The 18,208-nt window shown below is 44.6% G+C and overlaps 1 protein-coding gene across 1 annotated transcript in view; it reads right to left on the bottom strand.

Moving 5' to 3' along the window:
• The window catches only part of Rasgrp1 (RAS guanyl releasing protein 1), a 66,768-nt gene that overhangs the window by 25,488 nt on the left and 23,072 nt on the right, over window positions 1-18,208 (bottom strand). Inside the window, exons 3-5 of the mRNA XM_036184528.1 lie at window positions 6,621-6,726; window positions 3,385-3,447; window positions 1,620-1,751 (exon numbers count right to left, since the gene is read on the bottom strand). Coding sequence (XP_036040421.1) covers window positions 1,620-1,751; window positions 3,385-3,447; window positions 6,621-6,726 — 301 coding nt within the window. The remainder of the gene's footprint in view (window positions 1-1,619; window positions 1,752-3,384; window positions 3,448-6,620; window positions 6,727-18,208) is intronic.

Consider the following 18,208-nt stretch of genomic DNA (forward strand, 5'->3'; position numbering starts at 1 on the left):
CAGGGCTGAGAGTGCAGCTACACCTCTGCCACTGGAGAGTATCTCAGCTCTGTCAAATAGAGGGCAGCGATAACAAGGCAAGGGAGAGACCAGTCACAGAGCCCAGGCTAGTCACAGAGCCCAGGCCAGTCACAGAGCCCAGGCTAGTCAGTCACAGAGCCCAGGCTAGTCAGTCACAGAGCCCAGGCCAGTCACAGAGCCCAGGCTAGTCAGTCACAGAGCCCAGGCCAGTCACAGACTCCAAGCTAGTCAGTCACAGAGACCAGGCTAGTCAGTCACAGACCCCAGGCCAGTCACAGACCCCAGGCCAGTCACAGACCCCAGGCCAGTCACAGAGCCCAGGCTAGTCAGTCACAGAGACCAGGCTAGTCAGTCACAGACCCCAGGCCAGTCACAGACCCCAGGCCAGTCACAGACCCCAGGCCAGTCACAGAGACCAGGCTAGTCAGTCACAGAGCCCAGGCCAGTCAGTCACAGAGACCAGGCTAGTCACAGAGTCCAGGCCAGTCACAGACTCCAAGCTAGTCAGTCACAGAGACCAGGCTAGTCAGTCACAGACCCCAGGCCAGTCACAGACCCCAGGCCAGTCACAGACCCCAGGCCAGTCACAGAGCCCAGGCTAGTCAGTCACAGAGACCAGGCTAGTCAGTCACAGACCCCAGGCCAGTCACAGACCCCAGGCCAGTCACAGACCCCAGGCCAGTCACAGAGACCAGGCTAGTCAGTCACAGAGCCCAGGCCAGTCAGTCACAGAGACCAGGCTAGTCACAGAGCCCAGGCCAGTCACAGAGCCCAGGCTAGTCAGTCACAGAGCCCAGGCTAGTCAGTCACAGAGCCCAGGCTAGTCACAGAGCCCAGGCTAGTCACAGAGCCCAGGCTAGTCACAGAGCCCAGGCTAGTCAGTCACAGAGCCCAGGCTATTCAGTCACAGAGCCCAGGCTAGTCAGTTACAGACCCCAGGCCAGTCAGTCACAGACCCCAGGTCAGTCAGTTACAGACCCCAGGCCAGTCAGTCACAGACCCCAGGCCAGTCACAGACCCCAGGCAAAAACAGGAGTTTGGGTCTCTCCAATATGCTGCAGTTCTAGAACTCTGTATTTGGGGAATTTGTATTATTGCAAAATAATTAACCACACATAAAAACCCCAACATGTAATATGTGTGCCCTCCTTCCCCAAATCAAGAAGGGCTCATTTTCCAGACTGAGTCAACTGTGTGAATAAGGAACTCAAAGAATGATGTGAAATATCCCTGAGTTCCTTCTCAGCTCTGGGTCTCTAGTGGTCTTTCACAGACATATGTTCTAACTCTCTGCTTGGGACATTTTGCAACAGTGCCTGGTCCATTAAGTTCAGGGGTGCCTGTTGCCCCCACTACGAATGAGTCCAGACACTGAGCTCTCGGTTTCTCATGGGCTGGCTACCTTCTAGCAAGGTCTGGCTATCTTCTGCTGTTTGGTCCCGAGCCCTGCAGCTTCCTCACTGGGGGCCTCTCTGCTTTTCTAGTAAATGTCAAGTTATCTTTGTGTGTGTGTGGCTCTCTGAAGCTGCCTGTCTGAACGTCTTAGAAGTGGAGGGAAGGAGAGGCCCAGAGCTCAGGGGACCCCCCAGAACACTCACATTTGTGTCGTGTCAATGAGGCGGCAGTGGGACTCCTCACCATTGGCTTTCACCAGGTCCTGAAACTCTTCCATAGTGCTGGTCAAGCTGGCATCCATTTTGAACATGATCCAGAATTCTGTTATCCAGTACCTACAAGGAGGCAGTTAGAAAGGACACTGAGCCCAGGGCTTCACAGTTAGGCAGATTCCCAAAGGAATTTGAAGCTACAAAAAGCATGCAGAATAAGACAGAGGGTGATTTGTCTGTAGTGAAAGATCTGGGGGTAGAAGGTTCCCAAGGGAAGAAAACCACCTAGCAGGCTTTAGTGTCTCCACACACAAATGCTTTGATGGGACAAGGAGTATCATATCAAAGAACCCAGACAGGATCTAGACACGACCATGTAGACAAGCAAATATTCAAAAATAGGGTGTGTAAAGTATGTTTTATCACATGTTACTATAACTATGAAAAATAATGTACATTAAAAACTTGTAAAAACTAGAGAGAATTTTTTACAACAGAAAGCTAAGCAAAAGATATATAGTATAAGCCGGGTGGTGATGGTGCATACCTTTAATCTCTGCAGAAGCAGGCAGATCTCTGTGAGTTTGAGGCCAGCCTAGTGTACAGAACTAGTTCCAGGACAGCTACCCGTCTCAAAAAAAACAAACAAAACCAACCAACCAACCAACCAACCAAAACAAACAAACCCACAAAACTCCAAGATACACAGTACAAAAGCATTCTATATCTATATACACACACACACATTGTTTTTGTTTGTTTGTTGTTTTTTGGTTTTTTATTTCTTATTTATTTATTTATTTTTTGAGACACAGTTTCTCTGTATAGTTCTGGCTGTCCTGGAACTCACTCTGTAGATCAAGCTGACCTCAGATTCAGAGATCTGTCTACCTCTGCCTCCTGAGTCCTGGGATTAAAGGCGGGCAAAAGCAAGGGGACAGAGAGATAGGGGAACATGAGCAGAAAGGGATGAAAAGGAACAAAATATAATGACACTCATGTTTGAAAATGCCATAATGAAACCCATCAATTGTATGTTAACTTAAAACATTAGTAAAAACTACTAAAAACAAAAAGCAAAACAAAAAGTTCATAAAGAATATATACAAAATAAGTAGTTAGTTATGAGTGTTTATTATATCATTTTTAGAATTTTCAAAATGTTCAATGAATTATATTACCACAATAATTAAGAATAAAAATAAAGAATTGTCTTTGTATCTTTCTCTTGTGTCATTTGATACAAATTATCATAATACTAAAAGAAAAAAAGGATGAGAATCTTAAGCACAAGAACATCAGAGGAAATCCAGTGTGTTTGGTTGAGTTTCCTATATTAAGGCCTTTGCTCTTTTGGTCTGTCCAGAGGCAGCCTATAGTGTTAAAGGCAGCTTATAGTGTCAGAGGCAGGCTACAGGGTCAGAGGCAGGCTACAGTGTCCGAGGCAGGCTGCAGAGTCAGAGGCAGGCTACTCTGTCAGAGGCAGGCAACAGAGTCAGAGGCAGGCTACAGTGTCAGGGGCAGGCTACAGTGTCAGAGGCAGGCTGCAGAGTCAGAGGCAGGCTACTCTGTCAGAGTCAGAGGCAGGCTACAGTGTCAGGGGCAGGCTACAGTGGTAGAGGCAGGCTACAGAGTCAGAAGCAGCTTACAGAAGACTGGGAGGGAGAGGCTGGGAGGACCAGAAAGAGCAGAAGTCCAAGGAGCAGCTTTTCATCTAACCCTACTCCATATAGTCTCCAAATCATGCAGACATTACCTGACAAAATAGCAGATCTTCAGGCAAATTCCCGGAGAATTCTTCTCTAGGGCATCCTTATATGTAGGGTGTGGTTAAGGGAAATGGAAGCTGTTTTATAGAAACCATAAACCTCCTGTCTTTGGAAGTATCTACAAATCAACCCCTGATATGTGGGCAAATGACCTCTGGCCTGTGCCCAAGAGACTAGGAGTCCAACTGAATGAGTAAGTTAGAAAGAGATCCCCTTTATCTTTTAAAAAATTTCCAGTAACTGACTTGTGCAGTAACTATTTGGGCAGTGATTTAGGAAAATATATATCCATATATCTTCAGATGTGTTGATAGTTAAAAACAGTAACATGAACATTTTCTTCTACATACATATACATATACACATATATATGTACACACACAAATATATTAGGCATCATTTGATCAACCTTGTGCATCGCCATGGCAAGGCAAACAAAATTATGGAACAATCCAAATATACAACTAAAGAGTGCTTTAACAGCCTTTATGATTCTGAATATTTTGAAAGAACAAAAAAACCCTGCCTTTACATGTGTTTTGAGATATAAGGAAAGAATATTTGCATATTGAAGTATCTGATGAGAACTCTAGTCCAGTGGCAAAGGTGGGTATGTCCTACCATCTTTCTTCTGTTGACAGATTGAAGAGCAAGCTACCTGGTTACTTACCCCACAAGGCCATGGCCTCTTTCTCTTTTAACAACTGAGGCATGATTAACTGTAATATAGGGGGTCAGTGAATCACAGTTGGGCCAGTGGTGGGTCTAGTAATAACCAGCCCAAATCACATGACTGGGGTAGAAGCTTTCTTCCCTCAGTAGGTGAGAGTATATTCCCCATTGGAAAACTGAGTTAAATACAGAAAAGGCAGAGCTCATCAGGACTCTGGTGCTGTGTTTACTATGAAAGCCTGTGTGCATTTTGAATGATTTTGAGCATCTTGGACCCACAGACTTGAAACTTCAGTGTGGAATATTTGATTAAGCACAGTAGATATGTGTTTCAAACTGAAAATCTCACTGTTTTTATGGTCAGCTTTAGAACACCCAAGATAATGTTACTCCATTCGAGTGATAAATCATAACTCAAGGGAAAAAAAAACCCTAAAATGTAAAACTTAAAGATGAGCAAACTAAACTTGAAAACACAAAGGGTTATGCTAAAATTTGTAATTTTAATAAATGTAAGACTAATTTGAAAATTATATATGAATATATTTGTTTCTTATTAAATCTGTTCTTGAAATTAGAACACCCCCCCCCAAATCACAACCCTCTTCAACATAAAACCTCATACATCAACAACACAATCAAAACAATCAAAATCAAAGTGTGTCCAGGCTACCAATGGCAATGGATGAAGGGAAAGGTTCAGAAGCCAGGAACACAGAATGGCCACACATTTCTCTGTTACAATAAGAAAATGTGCAACATCAACATAAATGGCACAAGACATGTTCTTGATAAATACTTTTGGAGTTCTATGTTTTTCAACTTGTTAAGATGTTTATTCCTCCTTAGTAAAAGGGAAGGACACACACACACACACACACACACACACACACACACACACACACCCTCTCTTTTGAAAGAGCTCAGTGGAAATGTCAACTCAAAGGAGTTGGTTTGTTTCAGTGCAGTGTCCTCCCTAGCCTGCTGATGTCTGGTGCATAGGAGCTGCATTCTGTGCAGACCTCAGCAGCAGCACTCAGACTGCCAGGAGGCTTCTAAGCATCCTTTAGAAGGAGGAAGTTTCCCCAGTGCTCAGCTGTTGCGCCTTAGCAAAGGCAACCTGCTCGAGGCTGCTGCTTCTGTTTTAGGCAGTGGTACTCTTGCCTGCAACTGAAAATACAGGGGCCAGTGCAGGGTTAAAGAAACTGGCATGCTATGTGGGGCTAAGGGAACAAACAAAAACAAACATACAGAAACAAACACAGGAAGCCAGCTAACAAATATATTTGAATACCTTAAAATGTTAGCAGGACAAACTGGTCCAGACCTTCAAGAAAAGTTTATGATAGAGACATGTAAACTTGAAAGTCATCCTGGGTCTGTAGAGTGGTGGAGGAATCATTGTGTGAAACCACCCACAAAAGGTTGCTGAGTGGGAAGACCCAGATGGACTCTGTGTGCACGTGTGCTCAGGGGAGAGGTGACTTGAGGACCTGGGAAGGACATGGGAAGGTACAGTTCAGGAGTCCTGGGGAAAAGGCCTCAGAGGCCTGGTCTGTCCAGTGCTTCCGGGAGGTATGAGCAAGGATGGAGCAGAGCCCCCTGGGCCTGGCAGCTGAGAGGCCACAGCGACACCAGAGGGAAGTCTGCATCTTTCCGTGGGAGCCGTAGTTGCGCTGCAGGGTGAGTAGGAGTAGAGATTGGAGGTTGTGAAGGCAGACTATTTCAGAAGGTTTCACATCCAATTTCTAATCCTAACAGTCGAATAAAGGGGAAACAGGGTTAAGAGTTTATTTTTAAATGTGGGACATTTGAATGGCTGGGAAGCAGGTGCCACTGAAAGGCTGTGTGAGCGCACAGGGAAGAGGGGGTGGAGTGTGTGGGATGTGGCAGGGCGGGCAGTAGAGGGGTTGCTGCAGGAACAGCACCCAGTGGTGTCCCAAAGGAGGCCACTTAAGTACCTTTAGTCCTGAGGCCAGCACATTTTTAGGGAGGAGTGTTTAATTGCTGGCATTGCTCACAATTACGGGTGCATGGAGTCAGGAAGAGCATAGTGAACTGGTTTGAAATTCTCTGCAGAGGAGGCACCCGCTTACTCCAGGTATGTCTCATTAGGTGGCTCTCTCCCATGCTCTACCCTTGTCATGCCCCCGGGAGACTGGTCTCCGAGATGAACGATACAGCTTCATGGAGGAGGTTTAGAGAAGGAAGTCAGTCTGTCCTGCTGTTTCGTTTCTCCTTTTCTTCCCCAAGTTGTAGTGTATCTTTTGTTTGTTTTGTTTTGTTCTCTGGGAAAGGATTTGCGCAGTCACATGTCCTGACTCAGCCCCAGGGACCTAGGCCTCAAGTGCTAACTGGTCTCGGGAACTACCGCTCAGGCATCGCCGGCATTCACACACACACACACACACACACACACACACACACACACACACACACAACTATATCCTTAAGAGGACAGATGGAGCCATTTACTGCTCAGGTTTATTCCAAACCAATCAAAATAAAAGCTGCACTTGAAGCTGCAGCCTACGCTGGTGCCCAAGGATATAGGCTCATGAGTTTTTGTAGCAGCTCGGCGGAGGAAATGATGATTCGGTGCATGGTGAGCACAACTTGTAACAGTTGGTTACTTCGACACAGGTTTCCATCCGCATCTGAAAATGCAAAGAGCAGCATGTGAGTTCCTCAGAGAGAAACGGTGGGGCCCCTGACCATCCTTCAGGACTTCAGAGGACAGCCTAGGGCTGTTCAAACACAGACCTCTTCTGGCTGCATTGTGCTCAAGGTCATCCCTCCTGGCCTTGCCATCCTCCTGTAACCCTCTCCTATCTCCAGGTACGCATTAATCAAGCTGCCTCAAAGGTGACAGAGTCCATATCTAGACTGAAAGCAGAGGCAGCTCTGTTTTAGAGAACCTGAAGTTTATACAATTTGGGGTTGAGAGGGACTTCTTTAGGGTCAGAGTGGGAAGTCACAGGGTCAATAGACAGTTAAAATAAATATCTTTCAGAGTTTTTACAAAGGCACATGGCCAGTCGGATGTGTTTCTAGGGGTCTCTCCTGGCCTTGTAAGGAGCTCATGCAAACCAGGAGCCTGAAGTACAAGCTGCCCCAATTCTAAGGCCTGTGGTGAAATAAAAGAGGGATGGTTGGAATAAACATTACAGGTGAAGAGTGGCAGTGGATTTTCGAGGGTGGATTTTGCAATGATTTGCAAAAGGCACCATTTGCACTTTCCAAATCCCACTGAGTAGCAATTGCAAGCTGTGTTATGTATAACAGCATTGGGTGTAAAGATGCCCCTAGGAGTGGTTTCCATGGTATGAAATGTCAAGGGCCGTGCTGCTTGTCCCCACCAAATCTACTCTCTGACCTTCACCATGAATCACCTTTGTTGGGATAATCCTTTTTATATACTGTGTGAAGATGTGTCTCTGTCTCACTTTACCTGACTAAGGACCTTCTGATTGGTTCAATAAAGAACTTTACCTGACTAAGGCATCTTCTGATTGGTTCAATAAAGAGCTGAATGGCCAATAGCTGGCAGAAGAGGATAGGTGGGACTTCCAGGGTGAGAGAGGAACTCTGGGAAAGAATTGGAGGTGTGGGAGATTTGTCAGCTAGACACAGAGGGAGTTGGACATATGGTACTGAGGAGAGGTAGTGAGCCACAAGGCAGACATAGATTACTATAAATGGATTGATTTAAGTTTTAAGAGCTAGTTGTGAACAAGCCTAAGCTAAAGCCAAGCTTTCATAATTAATAAAAGGTCTCTGGGTCATTATTAGAGAGCTGGTGGTCCAAAGAAGGACCTGTTCTACACATTAGTCATGATCACTTGCCAGGTGGATTCTAGTTGGCTGCGGTTTTTTGAAACAATCAGCAGAAGATGAGAGAAGAAAGAAGTCAGGCTATTTCCTTCTCATCCCTCTCTGCTTTGACCCATTTCCTACCTCCTGGATGAGTTGTCACAGTGCTTGGTCCTTCCCTCATGGCTATGGTGCTCACTAGGATCTCAGTCTTGTTATCTCCTGACTCATTAGACCTAAGGATGGGAATTATTGCTGGTGGTTGGACAGTTCTGGTGTAACATCTCTCAATCCCACTCATCTCCATAAGTAGTCCCATCTATTTATGTATCTATGTATCTATCTATCTATCAGCCATCTATAATGCCTTCTAAAATACATTGTAAAAGGTGATCATTTACATTCTTTTTCAAGTTCAGTGAGTTGTAAATGAAGGACATAGTCTCAAGAAGTCCTAAATCCCCAAAAGCTGACCTAAAGTCACATGTCACTGAGAAAACTTGAGTGTTTATTAGCTCTCTTACAGCCCTCACTGCCTGTCTTGCCTCACTGTTGAAGGCCCTGTGGAAGCCCACGGCTCCTCTCTGTTCCTGTCTCCTCTTTTCAAGGACCACTAAGCTTGTCTACCCTGATGAGACTGCAACACTAACATTTTCCCTGCTCATTTATGCCCACTGTCATTTAATTGTGCCCCTGCATCTCCTACTTAAATCAAAAGTACATTGATCCTGGATCTCTGCATTTCTGTTTCCCTCTTCCTCAAGATCTCAGGGTCATCCTTGTATCCTCTCAGCTACTTTTCAAGCATTCTGTTTCAATTTCTGTCTCCACTAGTCTGTTTGTTGGTTCTACAAGATCTCTTACTTAGCCTAGGTTGGCCTTGAATTAGAGATTCTCTTGCCTCAGTATCCCAACTGCTGGGATCCTAAGCACGAGCCACAACAGCCAGCCCGAGTATCTAATTGTCATGGTTATCGATCAGCTGCACACTTCCCCTCACTCCTCTGCCCTCATCTTGCATTATGATTCAGTTACTCTCCATCCAGCCAAAGCCAAGCTGATGAATCTCCTCCTGGAAGACTTTCTTCTCTTGGCTCCATCTCTCCACACGGTGTCACGTCTCTTTCAGGCTCCTCTTCTGTCTCCTCTCCCTCTGCTAAGCTCTTAAATGTCAGCTTGTGCTACAGTTTGGTCCTCCCACTGCTTTCTGCTAACATTTTTTTAGAATTTAAAAGTTCTTAAATTTTAAATTGAAAAAGTGAACTCTTTCCCTAGATGAAGCAATCCAGGTTCTGACTGAAACGCCATCTCTATGCTGATATCTGCCAACTTCTATTTTCAGCCTCGACCACAAACTTAGTATGTCCAGCAGCTTAGTGTCCTTAGAGGCATAAGTCCAAATGAACTCATCCAGACAGAACTCTTGACTTCTCTGGTTCATTTCTTCTCCACTCTTCCTCATCTCCAGAAATGAGCCACCAACCACCCCCTGAGCTACCCAAGCTAAGAAACTAGAGCTCACATGCAGTCCTTCACTTTTCCTGCACCTGTTCCATCAGTGAGTCTTGATTGTATTTCCAAAATACACTGGGGACCTGCCCGCCTCTGGCTTTGCTATCTCTTCAGAACAACCACCACCCTGCAACAGTCTCACTGGCCTGCTTCTTTCCACTCTTATTTATCCACAATCTCTTCTCCACACAGCTCCTGAAGCCTGGAAAAATCAGGTCACATTCTTAGTACATTCCAATGAGTTGCATTGCCTTTGTTGTGGCTGGCAGAGCTCCACATGTCTAGCCTCTTTGAATATGGCCCTTTATTTTGAAATGTTTTGCCCTTCTCTATACCTCTGTTTCCACTTCAAACACTCTGAGGCTGTTGCTAAATCTTGGCCTTTGCATTTGCTATGGCCCTCAATGTTATCTTTCTTCCATTTGCTCTTGCATAACACATAAGCCCCATCCCATGAGAGGTCTTCCTCTGACTATCCAATGTAGCCATTACTCTGCTTTAATTTCTTCATTGCACATATGATCTGGTTGTCCCATTGGTCTTTAAAAATGTTTAACTTCCTCACCAGGCAGTGGTGGTGCATGACTTTAATCCCAGTACTCGGGAGGCAGAGCCAGTCGAATCTCTGTGAGTTTGAGGCCAGCTTGGTCTACAGAGTGAGATCCAGGACAGGCACCAAAACAACACAGAGAAACTCTGTCTCAAAAAACCAAAAACCAAACCAAAACAAAATGTTTAACTTCCTAAATATTCAATAGAATACAAATCTTCTGGGACCTGAGCCTTGTGAATTTCCCTCCACAATCTATTTTCAGGGTCTAGACTAGTACTGACACATAGTGGCTACCCAATGAGCATGGACTGAACAACATTGTAAACTGTGTCCAATAGGAATCCCCCTGACTTCCTGTGTCTCTTTGGTAATAATTCAGCTTGCTTGTTTCATCAGCCATTTCACTCACTTGGTATAGTACACATACTTATTTTCTTTTTAGCCAGTTCTTTTTTAACTTGAAAGTTGCAGATTGATAAAGCATTTTAATGAAACATTCATTTAACTTGATTATAGTTTTGTAACCTCACCCATAAATTCCTTTAAACTTATATTCTGATAGATAGGATTAGAATTTGCTTTCTATATGTATGTTTTATGACCCACATAGTTTCTGTGTAATTGTCCCTTGACACAAAAATGCTGTATAACAAATTATTTTAAAAACATTTTGCTCAAGAACCTATGCTTCGGCTATGTGCAGGCTGGTACTGATACCTTTGCTGGGGGCCCAATTCAGTAAGTCTCACAGCTTCCTTGAACCACTAAGCTAATGTGAGTATATTCTTCTCATGATGATAGGATCCTGCGAGCTCCATGGAGATATCCAATAGCCTCTTACACCAATGCTTGGGAGTGGCCTACTGTCGCTCCTGTCTCATTCTCTTGGTTAAAGCAGGTCATGCTTTCGAATCTGAAGTTGAAGGGCAGGAACTTCAAGTCACATGGGAAGCATTAGACATACAGAGGAAAAGAAATTGAGGACAACAATGCAACAAAACCAATGAGAGCTACAGGGAGTAACTCTTCAATGCAACACTTGATTTTACACATGATTTTACAGCATGCTTTTCTTTGTAGATGTAGTAGTGTTCGTGTCCCTCAACATAGTGGTGGAAGACAGGAGACTGAACTACGCTTCTGGGTAGCACACATTGACAGGTCCACACAAGTTTATTCAGGATGTACTACTGCCCCTGAGATTGCTATCCCTGAATTTCCTTATGGCTGGCAAACACCTTCCCACAGATGCTTACATAGGAAGGAAAGGGTCCCAGGAGTGTCCTCAGTGAGACCAAACAAGGTCTTTGAAAGGATTCCCAGATCTAAAAGGGATCACCCTGGAGAAGACTAGGGAGACACTGAAACTGTTCAAGTATTTGGTAATTATTTGTTGGAACAAGTTTAGATTTGTTCGGTGGGATCATAAAAGGCAGTGTCCCAGTTGATGGACAGACACTTGTGGAAAACAGCATTTATCTTAATGTGTGGCAGAAAAGAATAACTGATATGCTCACCCAGTGCTGAAAGCCTTCCCATCACAAAGAACTTAGAGTCTAGAGATCATACCGAATGCACACACTACATAGTGATTCCCATTTTCTGAAGCCCTCTGCAGGACTGAGGCTGTGCTAAACATGGTAAAGTGATTTCTTATTCTCAGAACAACCCAGCAATGTTTGCATAGTTCACAGTTTGCAGAAGAGGAAATCCAAGAGTAGAGAGGTTGGGTAATATGTTCTAGGTCAAAAGATAATGGAGCATAGAGGGAAAGATCTGGCTCAATCTGCTAAATTTCAGAACCCGTGTACTTTCCTCCACACCTAGCTGTGTGCTGTGTGGCCATCTGTCAGGCCAAGGCACTCATGTATTAAATGGGGAGCTGACTCAAGTGAGCTTTAAGAACAATGTGTCTGGCTCCTCTGGCTCCAGGTTCTAGAATGCTGCTAGAAACCCCAGTTGGAGCCAATCCACATATGGAAGAATAACCGTTGTAACCTGGTGATTTCTAGAAGTCTCAAATGTCATGTTTGCTCCATCTGAACTTGAAGGTTGTCGTTAAGATGCCAGGGAGTTCTACCTAGGATTCACAAGCATCTTCACACTCCACTCCCGCCCCCCACCTCTTCTACAGTCTCAGTGACACACCCACACGGTGGCTTGTGAATCCCACATGCTTTCTGTGGGGGTGAGTGCTGGCAAATGGTAAGTCCAGGAGGGGGTGACTCACTCACTAAGGAAGGCAGAGATGATGTGAGAGGAAGAGCAGAGAGGAGCACTTTTCTCTACACGTAGACAGAGCTTCTCATATTTTCCCTTCCTGGTTTTCCTTTTTCAATGGGATTGGCTTAGTGCAGTCCCTCACCCTCATCCTCACCCTACCACTATCTCTGCCCCGCATGACCTTTGATGATGAGGACCTCACTGAGGGAGTGTTCCCTTCCTGTCCTCATCCCACAGAACAAACACACTTCTTCAAGATGCTGGCCAAGGGGGAATCTAACTACCTTCCAGGGTGCTAGATTTTATTTTGATATAATTGCTGTAAGCTGATTTAAATATTTCAATGAATAATTCCATTTTGTTTTCATCTTTAGGCTTTTAAAAATGCAGGGTGTCACATGAAAAATTCTAATAAGCAAAATGTGCAATGCATAATAAAGTATGCATAATTTTTCACTACCATCTGCTGCTGCTTATTCTTATAAGGGCTGAAACCTAGTGGAGTGCAAGATGTCACTCTAATATTCTCTGCAACTTGACTCATAGAATGATGGATGCATACTTCTCGGGAAATACACTTGATAAAACACGTCTAACCTGTGGACCCTTTGCTTGATAGAGTGAAAAAAGATCTCTGGAGTGATCTGTCCATGAGCTGACAATCTACTTTCCACCATTGGTCCCAGTACCAGCAAAAGCTCCATTTTACAGAATCCCAGATTCTTGATGGTCTTCTACCTCCATGTTCTAGCTCATACATCTTTGCCTTCTAAAAGCATTGCAGGTCAGTGGGTGAGCACCTAGCATCTACTTGTACCAATAAAGACACACAACTCTCAAACTGTTCAATATATCAACTTTTTGTTCTTTTTCAATTTTATTTTAAAGAACTGATGCCCAATGATGCCAATCCCGGTAGGGTGCTTATTTAACATGTGCAAGTTCCCGAGTTCAGTACTTAGCACTGCAAAAACATGTTTTTACCTTATTAACCAATATTGATTATGAAACTATCCCGAGATAGTCCTACGTACCAGCAGATGTCTGAAGAGCAGAGGACATGCTGCCACTGAAGAGCTCCAAATCTAGCTGAAAAATGAAACCACAGGCAGTGGACCTAACAATTTTAGGTACCACATATTAGGATGAGAAATCCCAGAAACCCTGCTGAATGGTGGGAGGGGTAGGAGAAGGGAGAGACGACCCTACATATATGCCGTGACTGAGGGAGGACTTCATGAGGCCTCTGGCAAAGAGACCTGGAACATCAAAGTCCAGCTGTGTCTATGTCTCCTCACAGACACTCTTCCCCCTTTTTATTTTTGGCTTAGATTTAAATAAGCTTTAGCTTCTGATGGATGAACGGCTTCCTTGTGATCTGAATCCTGTGAGAAAAGCCAGCAGAGGCTGCAATCCATGTTCCCCACCTTGCTGACAAGGGGACAGGGTAGCTTTCCAGTGAGACTTGTCTGAGGCATTTCCAGTGAAAATGCCTCACTGCAAAGCTTCCATGAAGCACACAGGCACATGACCGATACCAGAAAGTCTAACACACAGCCTTTTGGTCCCCCTTTATTTTGGTTTCCATGGAAATATCTTGATGTGTGAAAGATGTGGAGGGTACCAAAGGCAGAATGTCAGAAACTGGTGTACTGAGCATGAGTAAGCATGGGGGTGGAGGTGGCTTGTATAACAGGAAGTAACATGTGTGCTCCATCCAGGGGTTTGGGAGGCTAGGATCAGAAATCCATGGGCAAGGCTGAACCTGTCAAAGGAGATCAGCATCCCAGAAATGAAGGCAGACTGGATCCAGGCAGAACCCAACAGGCACACTCAGAACTCTGAACATCTAACAATAGGGTGAGTACTTCAGAGAAACCTACTTGACAGCAAGACAAGAGCCTTCTCTACATGCTGGAAACTACACCCCCAAACTCCCAGGGTTTTGTGTGTTGGGTTCAGGGATTTCTAATGATGACAGTGGTAATGGAGACAGCAAGCCTATGTGAAGAAGGAATGTGGTTACACATACTTTCAACGTTCACAGCTTTTACTGCCTTGGCAGCTTAAAATGTATAGTCCATGTCACCTTAATTTTTATTATTATTATTTTTTTAATTCTCAGCCTTTCAAGACCTGAGAGGAAAAGAATAGCATGGAGAAACCCATTGATATGCTAGTAACTGGGACCCAGGACAAGCTTGCCAATCAGCATGGCTGCTCTCAAGAGCTCTTCTGGGGATGACGGGTCTGTGTTGTTTCTGTGTTTCTGTAGTGTAACCATTCTCCTTATGGTCTGTCCCAAGGAAACAACATAAAGCCACAGCTGAGAAGTGGAGCCTTGAAGAGGTGCTGAGAGTCAGCTGACAGTCAGCATATGCTATCTATGCACCCTCAGCAGACCTGTGAGGTCAAAGAGTTCATGCTTACTAGGGTCCTCTTCTAGTCTCCCTATCTTCATTGACTCTTATTCTCTGGGATGACCGTGGACTTGATATTAAGGTTAAGAAATGCAAGCAACATGCCTTAGTCAAGGTCATGTGGCTGGTGAATTGAATACCCAGCAGGAAGGGCCTTTTGTCCTCAGCACTGGGCTCTTTCCTTGGCACCTGCTACTCCTTGGGGTAGTAAAGTCTCAGGAAAAGTTGCCCATGCTACAAGGATATTCCCACTAGTGCCTCCCTCTTTTCCCCTGCCTAAGAACCACTACACACACAGACTCACTCTTCTTTGTAGAACTATACAACATGCTCTGGAGATTTCCCCAGAAATCCTAACCTGTAGATCTACCCACTGTTATTTATGAGCACATGAGGCAGTTACTACTGGTACCATTTCCCTGGGTCATCTAGTATGCAGACAGCCTATGAGCCAATGGCCACTGGGTAAAAATGGTGGCTGTCCTAAGCTGTTAGTACCCTGTATGGCTGGGAGAAGTGTTCTCTATTTCTATTGCAAACCAGGCACCAACAAACACATCTTTCTCTCTCTCTCTCTCTCTCTCTCTCTCTCTCTCTCTCTCTCTCTCTCTCTCAGCATACTTTCCTTCTTAGACATGAAGCTCAACATAAAGAATGACCTAATTTTTTTAGATGAGTGATTGAAGTCTATGAATGTCTAACCAAGTGCATGGATTGCATAAAGTGTGAAAGGGCTTTTCAGCTGCAGGACGTCTCTGCTGCACAAAACAGCTGGTTTTCCTAGGGGGCTGCTTGCCCAAGTCTGGACTTGCCACATCTGTGGAACCAAGGACCTGAGAAGTCATGAAGGAAGTTGCCCTTAGAAATTCTGCAAAGTAGACACAGTTCTGAGAATAAGTAGGCAGAGTTAAAGACTGGGCCAGGGTGGAAGCGGGACAGGTGGGAAGAGCCGTGAGCTGACTCTGGTGTAACGCAATGACTTCAGACTCTAAAAAGCCACCGTTGGAAGACCATGCCAGCTTCTACTCTCAGCATCCATCAAACTGTAGAATTACCCGGCCCGTAAGTGTATTGTAGTTTGATTTGATTTGAAGGAAGCTTCTTTTGACACAGCCTCATTGGCACACAGGCCATGACCTATCCCACTGTGGTCGCACAGGAATGCACCTAGGCAGGGAAGATGGAGCAATGGGCCAGGCCCCAGCTTCTCAGAGGGACCTGGAGAGCTGCTGGAAAGTGGCCTATGGGAGGCTGGACACTTGTCAAGGAACTTGAAGAAGACAGAAATACAAATAACTGGGCAGAACATGGGGGGCACTCCTCTTACCTTGCTCATTGTAACTCATTCCTCTTACTTCTTTCTTGTCTATTAAATTCTAGGCATCTCTGACATGAAACAGATTCCATATTTTTTTTTGTGTGTGTTTTGTTTTGTTATTCTTTATCTTACTGGTTTTTTTGTTTGTTTTGATTTTTTTAATAGAGAATATAAAGTCTATGGGTGGGTTGGGAGGTGGGGAAGATCTGGAAGGAGTTGGGGGAAGGGAAAGAATATGATCAAAATACATTGTATAAAGGAAAAAATAATTATAAAAGAATCATGTAATTACGACTTTTCCTGAATCAAGTAAAATAAAACTCTGGGCTTGAGGACAGGGACAGAAGGTCAAGGAGGTACTAAAAAGGGGAACTTCCTGCATACCCACACAGTGAACTAACGCAAAGCCCTCAGTCTTCTTCAGAAATGTTTTCTGTGTGTAACTTGAATTTATCAGATTGACAAGCTTAGATAGTAGATAACCTCAGTCTAGCACGAGGCAGCCTGACAGTAATCAGGCATGCTGATTTTAACTAGAAAGGTGCCAAATGCCACCTTACCACCCCAAATAGTTCTAGAGAAAAGACCAGCGCAACACCATGTAAAGCAAAAATCACTGAGTACAGTCTACCATAATCAGAAATTCGTCTGAACACCCTTCTCCCCTTGTAAACCATCAGTGATTGATTACACCTCACTGAGTATTTACAGATGCTTTGTAAACCGTGAAGCACTGTGATAATGGTGAGTGGTCCCTATTTCTCTGGCCAGATTTAGGACATTCTTTTGTTCTCTTCACCTTTTATTGCTCTTTATCGCTCCTTGACTATTCTGGATCTGGGCTGTGAATCTTCAGAGAACACTTAACGGAAGCTGCAATCCCAGGAGCGACTGTCCGCTGTGGTCTGTCACACCATCTGGGCCACTGACACTGTACTTAGCTATTTCTCAAACAAGACTCCATCGCAGTTAGTTCTTGCCTCCCAAAAGTCTTCCTAGCTCTAAGTTTTACCTGCACCTTCCCCTTTACCAGCACCTCAGAACTTAAGAGCTGCTAGGAAGAAGGCTTCATGAGGATGTGGGCAGCAGCTCTGAACGGGGGAACCGCATGGGTGGGTGGGAGTCTCTTCCATAGAAAGGAAGACATTGGCCACTATTTAGTTAGCCCAGAACCCAGTGAGAATGTGGTTCACAACGTTCTGAGTAATGAACCAATGCCATGTGACTGCATTATGCAAACTGCTGAGATACAAGACTGAACATCACAAAGCTTTCTCCACCCGTGCAGGTAGAGACTCGGAGAAACCCTGGGCATGGCTGGAAGAAAGTCAGCTCTAGCCTTTCTTTTTTGCTTTCTGGTTGTTGCTGCTGTTGCGGACATACCTGGACTTCTTCCTGTTTTCCCAGGGCTGTGCTGACACAGCCTTTCCATATTAGACCTGTGCAGTCCACTAAGTGGTGTTAATGCCATCTGGCAAAGGGACTGCTGAAATTAGGGGACCCTGTCACCTGCTCAGGTTTATACAGTTTGTAAGCAGTAGATGCAGAATTCTGTCCCAGACTGTCTATCCCTGAGAGGGTGCCGACTATTTCTGAGCCCCAGTTTGCTTATTTTCAGAGTTTGACAGTGTCTCACTCTCACTCCTTTCGGCATGGACACAAGCAAGAGAGAAGAAGGCAGACATTTTTTCGGACGGGTACTCAAGGTCCTGGACTGAGTTCAAACTGATGTCTCTTTGATCTGTGGGTCTCAGGCATAGACGTGGCCTGACAGTTGTCACATGAACACATGAACTCCTCACTAAGCTGTTGAAGCATGATCAGCCTGCCCTGGCTACAGCCAATAGCCACCTTCTCCTTTGGTGCGGTCTCCTCCGAGTTTCACAAAGCCTTGGGTGGCTGATATCATTCTCACTATTTATAGATGAAGAACGGCGGTGATGAGATGTGACCTGCCTGAAAAGAGAGTGGTGGCACAATACTGTCCAAATAGAAATTGTTATTTTGATTCTAAGATTTTAACTTATTTATACTTATTATAATTCTTGGTTGCCTTTTAGATAGGACTTCCTCAAGGCTAAGGAGAAGAGTCATGTGTACTCTTCTGTCAATTCCCAAGGATCCCTAGTACTCTGCTGTATACACAACATTGAGACTTTTTTTTTTCCTGAAATCCAAAGGTGCAAGAAGAGACATTGACTACAAATGACCAATAAACATAAAAAAGCAATTGGTGCTTAATGGGAAAGAGTTAATGTCTTCAGGAGAAGGAAGTGGCTAATGATTTGTATTTCCACAGT

The sequence above is a fragment of the Onychomys torridus genome, chromosome 4, assembly GCF_903995425.1.
Source record: "Onychomys torridus chromosome 4, mOncTor1.1, whole genome shotgun sequence".
NCBI lineage: Eukaryota > Metazoa > Chordata > Mammalia > Rodentia > Cricetidae > Onychomys > Onychomys torridus.